At 36.9% G+C, this 12,993-nt stretch overlaps 1 gene segment (V, D, J or C); it reads right to left on the bottom strand.

Moving 5' to 3' along the window:
- Window positions 1–1,018: 1,018 nt before the first annotated feature.
- Window positions 1,019–12,993, bottom strand: part of LOC138376900 (T-cell receptor gamma chain C region DFL12-like) — a 50,519-nt gene continuing 38,544 nt past the window's right edge. Inside the window, 4 exon segments of the C gene segment in view lie at window positions 1,019–1,589; window positions 3,750–3,776; window positions 5,891–6,229; window positions 12,120–12,165. Of these exon segments, the coding sequence occupies window positions 1,447–1,589; window positions 3,750–3,776; window positions 5,891–6,229; window positions 12,120–12,165 (555 nt within the window).

Raw genomic sequence — 12,993 nt, 5'->3', positions numbered from 1 at the left:
CCAAGAGCTGAAGGTTGTAGTGAGCTATGATGACACCACTGCTTTCCAGCCTGGGCAACAGAGCAAGAACCTGTCTCATAAAAAATAATAAAATAAAAATATTACTTAAAAAATAGTTACCTAATCAAGTAGGTAATTACCTACTCAAGGTAGGCAGATTAACTCATAATCTTTGTACGCTATAAACCGTGGGCCATAGGAAGGGCTCCTAGAGGACTCACGATTGCCTGGTGCGTGGCAGCAACTCACTGACCCTTTTCCATCCCACATCACCTCTCTGCAGAGAGGTAAGAATAAAGATCATTGTCAGCATGTGTGTGTGTGTGTGTGTGGCATCTACTGTTTCTAAAGCAGAGTGACCAACAGTACAAGTCAATGGCTCATGAGGACTTGCGTGTACCAAGCGTTATTAACTCATCTAACCACACAACAACTCCAAGGCACTATAACTTCACGTTACATGAGGAAATTATGGCACATGGAGTTCAAGAAACTTGTCTGAGGTCACACAGATACTAATACCAGACCCAGGACTCAAACCCAGGCACTCTGGGACCCGTGTGCATGTGCCTAACCCCTCAGCCATGCTGCCTTCCTGGTGCTCATGCAGCTCTCATGGGGATAAGGTGAGGATGAGGAAACATGGCGCTGGGGAAACACTGGTTCAAAGCTGCACACTCAGTGCCAGTGTCATTAGATGGTGCCCTGTTGCCACTGAAATGTCCCAAACCAAAAGAATCTGAATCAGGTGACCTTTATGAGAAAGGTAACTGGGCTATTTAGTTTGGCTGTGGCTTCTCTTAGAGAGTGAGTGCCCCAAGGGCATTCATAATCACTATCTCAGGGAAAGAATGAGAAATGTGGTATCCGACCATTATTACAAACAATTATAATTTCCTAGCCCGATTGCTATGCTGTTTCTTACCTTGGACTTTCAATTCAATAGCATCAAATTAAAGTGCACACAGACAAGGGTAAACTTCTCATTGTTTAAATTTATTGTGCCTATTTTGAAAAACAAAGCACAGCATTCTAGCGCAAAGAAGGTTGCTTCAGGGCATGGAAAGGGAAGGCTTTCTGGCAGTTAACTGGCTGGAGGGCACTGAGGGGTGAGGCTAGAAGCTGCCTGCTGTCTACACTAAGGCTGTGCTGACCTGGGCTGGCTGGAGGCGCTGGTGGAGACTGTGGAGAGAATTGTGCTAAAGGCTGCCCGGGCAACTCACTGTTGTTACAGGATGAAGTTTTCTGTTTGCCCACTGATTTGAAAAACCACCACAAAATAATAACATAATAGAATAATACACGATAGCTGAAATAGCCCAAATCCAGAAAGCAAACCCAGCTAGATCCTCAGCAGACACTTTTGGGGACAATGGAAAAAAAAAGAAAAAACAAGCAAAAAAACAAACAGAAGATGACCCAATGACCCCTTTCTGCCACCGTCTGTTAAGATCTCTTCCCACTGCAGCAGACAGCTGTTCTTCTGACCAGACAGAAGGCGATGATCCCAAAATAGGCCATGCTCTTGAGGAACAGAAGGAGGTAGGTGTAGTACGCAGAGGTATTTGTGAACTGCAGCCACAGTGCATCTAAGAGAAGCCATTGAATTAGTTCACTGTTCTTTTGGCAGGCGAGGACATACTAATGGGGAGGGGTTCCCAGATGTTTATTTCTGCTGATCTACATTGAAGTGCTATCTCACCACCAGCGAAATCTAAAAGTAAACATCTACCGCTACCATGAACACCACCACCACCAAGAGCAAGACAACTCATAATTCAGCTTGCAAGTTAACAACCTCTGCTGAATTCAGTTAGAACATTACAAAATATTAAAAAGTAAGGTTACGTTTTAAATGAATGGGTTCAATTGTGAATAAAAGTATTTGTGATAACCAAGTTTTAGAATTTCTTCACCCCAACATATCTCCTAGTAACATTATAATAATTATAATATTCATTCATCAACTAAGTGCCAAACACTATTCTGAGATTTCTGAATGTAAAGCTTTAATCTTTATAACAGTCTATGAGGGAGAGAGAGAAACAGACATTGTATTCATCCCCATTTGCAAATAAAGAAAGTGAGGACACTGAGAGAATTTGCCTGAGGACATACATTGAGCAAATCTGTGCCAGATTTCAACCCAAGTAACCTGACTTTAAAGGGCAGAACATATTTTATCTACTCTGTAATTGCAAGTGCAATAAACACCCTGGACATCAAAAGGTTAAACATAAACAAAGTTGCTTGCTTATATGGAGCATCTCAGCCACTACACATTGTGCATATGAAGAGATCTCCAGGAAGAGTGCAATCCATGGAACTTTGTGGTGTTTACAGCAACATGAGTGGACAGTTTAATAAAGAGGTCATTATAAAAAATAAAAGAAAGTGGTTAGTCCAAATTCTCTGAGCTGTTTGGTGGTTATGGCACACTCACTTGTCCTTCCTAAATGTCTCTCATGTGGCTATGATATTATTGGGTAATTACACTTAATATCCTTTGTAGTTTTGCAAGAACTATATGATGTCAAGGAGTAAGTAAAGGCTACTCAACGAGCCATGAGGCTGAGTGTCTTCCTGTGGAAATTTCCATTTCACATTCTCTGTCATTATAGAGTCAGAACCTCAGAAACATTAGGCCTAGATGTGGAAAGGTATCTCTAGAAGGGATGTGTTCCTAACTCCCTGTGCTTAGTCAAGTGAAATGTTATTGCCGCCCCACCTTGCCAAGTGTGGCAGTGAAATCCAGAGCCCCCTTGAGACTGGGGACAGAGCAAAGTTGAGTAGGGCTGGAGCCAGTGCTTGTAGTCACATGCTTTGTGCACAGATAGGGAGAAAGGGCCAGAAACCAGCACTGACTCTGTGCCTGCTAAATGAGATGCCCTATGTCAGACCTTTCACATCTGTGCCCTTATCGCTTCAATAACTGTGAGTTTGGTGTACTTATTCTCAGTTGGAAGATGAGAAAAGCATTACTCACAAAATGTGAGTCACTTACCCATATTCATGCAGCTAATCATTAAAAGATCTATGGTTAAATTCTAGTCTGTGGGTCTCTGAAGCCCATGTACCTGCCCACCCCCATATTACATCCATGGGGTCTCAGGGCCTTGGCTTTGGAATTTCTTCCTATGTGACTATATTGTAGAGAAGGGATAGAGAACTTAATAAGTGTATGAATTCTTCATTTGTTGGCCTGATTTGAAACCCCAGATCTAGCTGTGTGACACATGTAAGGGACTTAAATAATTTTAGCTCACTGCCCTCATCTGTAAAATGGGGGAAAAAATATTGTTCCACTTCATAGGAGTATTATGAAGATTAAACGAGAAAATGCATGTAGAACACAGGCCAAGGCCTTCTGTATGAAAAGCACTTGGTGAGTCAGTAAGTACTGGTTCATATTATTGGCTACTAGCAAGGACCAAAGCCAAAATAAATAAGTAAATAAATAAATCTAGAAGCATGTTTTCCTCAGACATTATAACAAAAAATAGACACAAATGAATGAATTAAATCCACTTGTTAAACTAGTTCAGAGCATATTGCTGTACCCTCTAATTTATAGTTATCTCATATCAAAACCAGTAGTTTCCTGTGTTAATATGACTCCTGGGAAATGATGGACTAGTTTAAAATATCATACTCAGTCTATTACGCAATATCCAGCCATTCTAATTTTTCAAGCCTGGAAGTTCAAAACTTAAGATGATTAGGAGGGAAAAAAAAACACAAAAACTTACCATTTCCATCTTTTAAACAAGGAATAGCTAGAAGAAAAGAGAGCAAGTACTGGTCAATTGTCATGTCCATTATTTGACAGGATGTGTGTGTGTGTGTGTAAATATATCAATATGTGTATATAAAAATCTGTCAACAGAGAGACAGGAGGACATTCATTAAAAATATGAGCCCCACAATTCCTGAAATAATTGGTCTGATTCTATGTAATTCGGTAGCTCTAATTCAAATATTATGTTTCTGCATATGAAGATGTTGAAGTTCATGAAAAGTACATTTTTTTCTTTCCTATCACAACTGGAGTATAATATCCAAGACCATCTGGTTTTCCTAGTGTATGCATAGCTCCTAGCACAGTGCCTGCAGCAAAGTACGTTTTCAACAAATACTTGTTCAATGGAAAAATAAAAAGAATAAATATGAGCTTTACAATCTTCAGCACACACTGTGACATGAAGTATTGCTACCAAAAAGAATTTGTTCAATCCTAGAATCCACAACAGAATCTTACATGTTTGAAGAGGTCTGGTTCAGGCAAATTTCTTATCTAAGCAGAGGAAAGCAGCTGTACCTTTCCAAATCATGCACATCCCCAATATCCCCACTTTGTGCACATGTTTCTGGACCCATGAAAGACACATATTTTAGAATTTAGTGCCAACTAAGACATGTTAAAAAACTACAACTTCTCTCTTGTATTATATTCATTACCCTGGGTCTTAATATACTTTTTGTTTTTCCCCGACTAGGAAGATCAGAACCTCTTTGGACACTTAAGCACAGTGGTTATGTTAACTTTGCACTTTGCACATTTGCCTCCTTTGTTTCTTAGCAAAGGAAATAGAAAATTAGGGCTGGTTTTGTAATCTTACTTTAGTTTTAGGAAAGGCTGTGAATGAACACACTACATACATGAATGAACACATCCATGCTATATTTCCAAAATCAAGCATTTCCTTGACATTGTTTCCTTTGCTCTCTCTCACAGTTGCGGGAGAAAGTCCAGGTAATGGTTCAACCCACATTTGATCACTGCAGAAACTAAGGATCCAAGAGGGCAAAGGCTCACTTGAGAAATCTGGACTGGTGCAAGGCAAAGGTCTTCCCTTGTTTTGTTATGTGCTAGTTTCCCGCTGGTTCAAAAGGCCTTGTTAACCACAGGGAAAAAGTACAAAACAAGTTCTTTTCACAGCCACTGTGGGGACTGTGGACTGTTACATTCCTATTCAGAGCCTTCACACACAGTGAGGGACTAGACCACCAGCCTAGGGCACACCCAGCCCACTGTCTAGATTTGCACACATCTGCATCGAAGGGGCTCCTTCGGGATATCGTGCCTGAATCACGAGGGACCTGAGTGATTAGGAATAGAGTACGTTCTCTTCACTGTAGTGCAGCCTCCTGGACTGTAACTCATCCTATTCATCCATGATTCCAGTAAGCCTGGCGTACACTAGCATTACAGTAAATGTTCATTGAGCTGCATTCACCAATAGCAAGAATACATGCTTTATGGAGAAACGAGGTATGTTTGTACACGTTAGCCTCACCAATCTTTAATTACAAAATTAAAATTAAGAAATTTTATCTTATGGTGATATAAATAAAAATCTGGAAAACCCAAAGCCATAATACTCTGGCTCCTCCAGATCAACACCATTTTGTCTGTTATGAACTCATTGTCTGTAGGTTAAACGTCGTGTGTATCAAGATTGAGGGGAGTGACTTTGCTTGCCTGAACATTCCTGAAAAATGTATAATTGTTCTTATTTCCCACACAAGTTAAGTCATCAAAAATGCAAACTCTTTTTGAGCACTTATCATGTCCTAGGTTGCTAGGTGCTTTCATGTATATTGTTTCCTTTAATCCATATATCAATCCTAAAAAAATCATGTGGATTTAATATTTCAGATGATAAAACTGAAGCTGAGAAAACTTTAGTAAATGTTTCAATTTTTTTTTCTCCAAAGCCTATACCATTTTAATTCTAGAGGGAAACAGCAGGGCATACATGCTTCCATTTAATGGAACAACATTTGAGAAAGATTGATATTTGTTTTTCATTAATACTGACAAAAAGATGGAGTATCTCCTTTCCAATAAGTATTCTGGGAAGTTGCATTTATATTTATATATACATACCTTTCTTTACTGGAGGAAAGAGAATCTCTTGATCAGCTCCTCCTCTGTTATTCTCGTGTTTGACGACACACAGGTGCTCTTTATCCAGTGACATTTCGGGCACTGTTAGCCAGCTAAGTTTCATATATGTATCGTTAGTATCATTAGTCTTCATGGTATCTCCCTGCTGGGATTCCAGGATCTTATTGTCATTCTTTTCTTTCCAATATACCTTAATAACATCAGGGAAAAAATTCTCAAGAAGACAAACATGTGTTCCGGCCTTATGGAGATTTGTTTCAGCAATTGAAGGAAGAAAAATAGTGGGCTTCGGGGAAAGGTCTCCATCAAGGTTTTTATCTGTGAGAGGGAAATGGAATATCAATTGAAAAGAATTATTAGAGAAACACACACATTGCATTGTTTGGAACAATCTTGTGCCTAACAAATAGAAAGTAAAGTTGCCATTGAATTAAAGGCCACGGTGTCCTTTCGTCTCCAATAGATTGCAAAGATATCATTGTGTTTATTTTACAGATGTGAAAATAGGGACAAGAAATTAAGTAACTTGTCAAAAGTCACAGCCCTCAAGTGTCAGATCCTGGTTTCAAACCTGGCATTTGTTCATTCTGCACATGTGATGGAGTATGATTTTTAACTGCCTCATACCAAGGCTTCCAACATCCATGAACACACTTACTTTTTAAAATCTCTTTTGTTTCAGCACAGTAGAGCATGCTTTCAAGGTGGATGGCAGGGGAGGAGATGAGGTAACTTTAATAGTCTCTCCACAGAGGAGAATCTGGTCCCATCTAAAGAACTTTCTTTCCCATCCTGTGTAACTTATATTCTCTTTGACCAATAACACACATTCTCATGTTCTGCCATTCTGTGTAACCCCACTCTTCATTTAACTGATTCTGGAGTGCACCATATTTATTTCCCATATGAACTAATATCAGGAGGAAGTTTTCCATTTTTATTTTTAACAATATGCAGTCACTTGTTTTAATGGGAATCGACTTCCACATGCACTTACAATCTAGCAAATTGACTGTTTAGCTCACATGTCCCATGACCAGTTCTGAAGTCCATGGAGTTCTCCTAGTTAACTCCTAACTTGATATAACATCTCACTTTCACATCTGCGTCACTCCAGGTTTTTGGATGAAGCAGTATTTAAAGCTGCACTTTGGAATTATTCATGATGTCATGAATTTGGAAGCAAAATAATAATATTTCTCAAGCTTCTATTAACAATTTTATTTTTATTTTCATAATTGCTCTTGTGTTAATCTTATCAAATAATGCACTTACTAAAAGTTATTTTTTTTGCCTCAGAAAATTTCACCAAAAGCACATTTTATTTTAGAATTTCATTTGAAGTTTAAGCATGACCAAGAATACACCAGGGGTGTATTTTTTATACTTGCTTTAATATGAATTTACACCAGTAGTGAGATGGTCTATGTATATCAGCATATCTATATTTTGACTCTCAGTGTCTCTCCCAGAATTTGTATCTACCCTGTATTCTATTTAACTGTGTTGGAGGTTCATTATTCTTTTCATCTTAACCTGCTGAATAAAGTGTATATGTAATCGGTGTAATGTTAAAAGTTATGGCTCCAGAGTTCCTTGCAGACATACTGTGAAAATATATAACAACACATCATATGTTTACGAAGACATACCACTTGAATCTGGAATGTTAATTAATTATACATTTATTTTTAATCTAATATCTGAAATTATAAACATTTAAACTCATTCTAATTTGTTTTCCAATTGAAGCTCGAGTGCTTTGGGCTAGTTTGAAGTTAGTTTAACAATACAAGAGGCAATTTCTTAAGAAAAGAAGAATTAGATTTCTCATTTGAGAAGAAAAGGGCAAAAAAGTCTTGACGATTTGTGCCTGTGTGGCAAAGCTTCTGATTTTCATACAAAATTAGTAAACATATACAGCAACATTAATTTTTTGAGCATGCTATATATTAGGTCATAATGTGTTTATTTTAATTTCATACATTTTGCTTTTAGTGTAAAGAGTATTTTATTTATTATAGTAAGACAGTGTATATATCTCCAACCACATACTTTGTTTTTAATTTAAAAAGCGTGTCATGAAAAATAATATTTAATTTTTCAATTGTACATTTATATAATTTTAGTCTCTAGTCAATATATTAACAAATCTAACTTTTATCTTAGCAACTTGTATTTCTTCATGGTCATACTTTTGATTCATTGTACTAAAGAAACTGAAAATCAAATGAAGAACATGAAAATTTTCTGTGCAGTACCACAGCATTCATTGTCTCTTGTCCGTTTTCCTTAGCTAGAGACGTTGTTTCATTTTTTTTCAGGATACAATGAGTCTTGAGCTTTCGTAACTTTCTCAATGTAATAGTTGACTAGACACTAAATAACATACTTGATTACATATGGCTAGTGCCTACATGATTATATTACATGATTTTATAAACCATTACTTTTAAAATGTACTTACTATGAATGTTTTTCATGTTTAAAATTTTCTTCATGATGCATAGAATGATGAATAGAATGACAACCATTCTATTTATTTAAAGAATGAATAGAACTTACATATTTTATTTAAAAATATAAACCTGTCCAATTTATTTATGTACATTCATTTGCATAATCAAATAGTACCTTTAAACAAATTGCCTAAGTTGTTTGCATTTTACTGAAATGAAGCAGTATGAATTCCACATAAATTTACCAAATATCAACTATGTTTTCAACTGAAAATATAATATTTTAGACCTACATATGGGTATTTATATGTGTCCTTTATTTATTGTTTTTTTCTTTCATAAAATAGTTATGGCTATTTAATATTTCTATATGTGTTTCAGGTTTATGACAAGTTTCCAAAGATGTTTAATTGATTTTATATATTGAACAATTTCTGTATGAATTTAAACCTTTTTTCAATAAATCCGACCAGAAGCCTAAATTTATTGACTATAAATTATAGAATCAATAAATGTTGGTGTTAGAGATGATATCAATTAATATAAAGGATGAATATTTAAAGCACATAGAACAAAAATAAAACATAAACATTTTAATGTAATTGTTCTTGCCAAGTAATAAAAAAGTCTGCTAAAGAGAAAGAAACACATACTCTAAATTTCATTTTTTTTTTTTTTTTTTTCTGTAGTGACAGGGTATTGCTGGTGTTCAGGCTGGTCTCAAACTCCTGGCCTCAAGCAATCCTCCCACCTCTGCCTCCAAAATTCTAGGATTACAGAGTGAACCATCGTGCTTGGCCTAAATTCCATTTTATGTTGTATGTGAGTGGATGTTAAGATAACTTGCATTGGATCAGGTAGAAGTCAGCTGAATCCACTGGAGAATTTTTGCTCTGTAATGTTATTGGCTGAAAACAACTCTCTATAGTGGATATATGATACAATTTTCTCTTTACATTTGAATCTGGAGAACACTTCATAGGCACCTACTAGGTGTTGAACAATATGCCACGTACTTTGTTCCCACTATCTCATTCAATTCTCATACAACCCTGCTGGCTCATGCTGCTACCCTATTTTATGAATTAGAAAACTGAGGCCAGAGATTAATCGCCCATGTTAACTAAGCAGTAAGTGGTGGAGTGGGAGCATCAGGTCTGCCTGACTCCAACGCCCAGGCTCTTACACAACACCTGTGATCAACAGAGAAGGACATGTGTCCACTCTTTTGCATCCATCACAAACTTACCTGTAATAATAAACTTTGACCCAGGACCAAACACTTTAATGATATCATTATATATGTTGTATATGAGCATGTTAGAGAGTTCACATGTACGCAAAGCCAAATCCTATTACAATATTTGCACAACATTGTCTATTGTTTTCCTTTAGTATAACGTTTGTTTTAAAATCTCTCCTAAGATTTCCACATCAAATCCCCATCACATTCCACTTTTCTGTAAATGTTCTTACTATTATTCCAATTCAATCATTTCTTGCCTTCCCACTATTACCTTAGAAATATATTCTTCCAATACCTACCTGTGACAACAAGCTGTGTTCCACCACTGAAGACTTTCTCATAAGTCCACAGTGATTCGATCCACATCAAAAACTTCAGACTAATTTAGTTTCTTTGAGTTCTTCAAAGCCTGGTGGCAATATGATGGCCTGAGATTCTCAAGAGACCAGGGTTCTGGTCCCAGTTTACTTTGCTTATAAGAAGTTCTGTTGCTGAGCAAATCAAATAACTTAAAGCTTTTGGTGTTCTATTTATCTAAAAACAATGGTGTGCAGGTAAATCAATTCAACATCACTACCAGCACTGAAGTGAGACCAAAATGAAACAAGATATAAAAAGCAATTTGATTAAAATGCTATAGAAATATAAGAGGATATGATGATGATGATGATGGCAATCATTATCATTGTTATTATTAGCAATTTGTTTGCTATGATTGGGTTCCAACATGACATTTTAATCTCATCGGCCCAAATCTCTTACCAATAGAAATTCAGCACTTTGAAGTTGCAGTTAGGTCCATGGCAATTAAGCAGGAAGAATCATTTTTCAGTCCCCCATCTGCGTTCTGTTTTGCCCTAACATGCCTGGGATTCTCAAAGCCATCATCTCAGGATAGGTGCCTTTCACACACCCAGGCTCTAATAGGCTACCATTTGTCTTATCTGCTGTGTTCAGACAATTAAAGGAGCATGTGTTAAAGCGTAAAATCCCCAGTGAGTATATGGAAATGCTGCACTTGTATTGTCCCAAATAAATGGCTCTTTTCCTGATTAGCAGCACAATATATTTACATTCCAAGCTTTCACTAGAAATTTCAGCCCAAACTGACTTCTATCTCGCTCGTGCCAAAGTCCAGGTTGAAACTCCTTACTGGTCCTCAAATCCCTTTCCCTGTTGTCATCTTAGATCACTAAATGTTATCTGCATGACCTTATCTGCCTAGTGTCCCCATCTGTTCATGACATTAAGTTCCACAACGCCCATAGCACTCATTTAGCAGTGATATACAATGGATTTGTTTAAAAAGCATTTCTTCCTTTTTCCATAATGGATGCTGAAGGCAATGTCCACTTTTCACTTTCCTCCTTGAAAAAAAATGTGCTTTGAAGTCTTTTTCTAATTTTACAACGGGGAAAATATCACATTTGAAAATTTGGTGTGCTTCTTTCTATCAGTTAATAAAAAGTATGTATTCCACTTCCTTTTTATCCCACCTTGGAGCATAAAATTTTCCCCTGTGTTTCTTGCTGGATAATCACAGGCCTTATTTCTTCTCCTTTTCTCAGAGCTTTTGATCTTCTATTAATCAAAATGTACTCACTAAAGGGCAGTGCCATGGAAAGTGGTAGTCCCAGGAGTCATATTCCAGAACCAAAGTCCATACATTTGCTGCACCATGTTTTCCTGAAAATCACTTCTCAGAGAACCTAAGTATAGTATCTGTGTCACCATTATTCAGTGGGATGGCTAGAATTCACATTGACTCAATTACACAAAGGAGAATCAGAAAGCCACTTTCCAGGTTATGAGTTCATTTCTTCAAATGATCTCCATCACTAAGGAAACCAAAATAAATAAGCTCTTTCATTTTTTCAATGCTTTATCAGATTTGTGACAATTCTCTGAAAGCTTTCATTTCAGTGGATCTAATAGGCTAGGGATATCTTTGTAAGGTGCTCATCCTCGGCCACCCAAAATTGTATCTTTAAGGCTAAGGAGGAATAAACAAACTTATTGGACTGAATTTAAAAAATAAATAATAAATAAACACAGCTGTTGTCATTCCTGGATATGGACACACAGTGAAATATTCTGACATTTAATATTAGCCATCCTGTGACCAAATCGCTAAATATTTAATCCTTGTGTGACCAAATGACAAGTTTAGCAGATACTTTTTTCCATTTTTTCCATTGGTTATTTTTAGATTCGAATAAATGAAATATCTAACCTAATCTTATTTAAAAAACTTTCAGAAGAGAGACCTGAATGGAGGCAAAGTCCCCATCCTTTAGGGATCCACAGTGACTCCAAGCTCCCTGTTAAGGTCTCCCATGCTAGAGCAGGAAGAGTCCGGCCTCCTAAGACCTGGACCAAGTCACCCCACCTCTCTGAAGATCCCACCATGATTAGTGACCAAGCCAGGAGGGAGTTGTGAGCCAGCACCCACATGCCTGCCTCTCCTCCCTACTTTACACTGCAGAAGTTACAGAAAACATACCTGTGACGATGAGCTTTGTGCCAGAGCCAAATATCTTCATTTTTTGGTTATTCATTTGCCCACCACCTGAAAAGCCTTTATAAAAATGTCTCTTTGTGCTTGTTTTAAAATTGCACTGATATTTTTTCAGTGTGTATCTAAATACATAAAAATTGGCCCTGATGACATTAAGCCAAGACACAGCTCAAACAAAATCACAATAGATCTGAATATAATCAAGAATTTAAGAACTGACCCCACTCTACCTGGGAAGTTCGGGTTCTATCTGTTGTCTTCTTTTATCACACAGGTTGGAAAGTCTGATTTTATCTTTTCTCATGATTTTGCCTCAATCTTCTCAATCCCGTCCCTTAAATGATTTTCATGTATGAAATGAATTCTTTGTCTAGCGTGTTATTTAGAATAAATTAATATTTTCTCAATTTTCAAAGAGAATAATAGGAGTCTCATGTTTGAACATTTAATAAATGTATAATTGACATGATTTGTAGGTTCTTTTTTTGATTCATATGTATGGAAGAATGAATATGTGGACTGATTTTAATGTAAATTCTTTGCCAAGTCACTATCCCCAGTGGGCAACTTCCCATTAATAGTGGACCAGATGAGTCATTACAGAATATGAATTCTTAATGATGATTTCTTAAACTATTTATTCATTATTGCTGAAGGACTGCTCCTTTTTTGACTTGAAAATACCCTTACAGCTTCCAGAGCATTGAATTAAAATCCTAAGCTGTTCATCAGAGGATCCTAGGCAGCTCTGAGTTATGCAATTACTAGTGCAATTTAGTGTAGCTGTAATAGCTCATTTACCAGCTTCAGTGTTTCTGCATATTTGATACCAGTGCAGAAATAAAATTGAGTGGAATGG

The sequence above is a fragment of the Eulemur rufifrons genome, chromosome 29, assembly GCF_041146395.1.
Source record: "Eulemur rufifrons isolate Redbay chromosome 29, OSU_ERuf_1, whole genome shotgun sequence".
Lineage (NCBI taxonomy): Eukaryota > Metazoa > Chordata > Mammalia > Primates > Lemuridae > Eulemur > Eulemur rufifrons.
The sequence above is the reverse complement of the archived record's forward strand: the minus strand, read 5'-3'. Positions and strand labels throughout refer to the sequence as shown.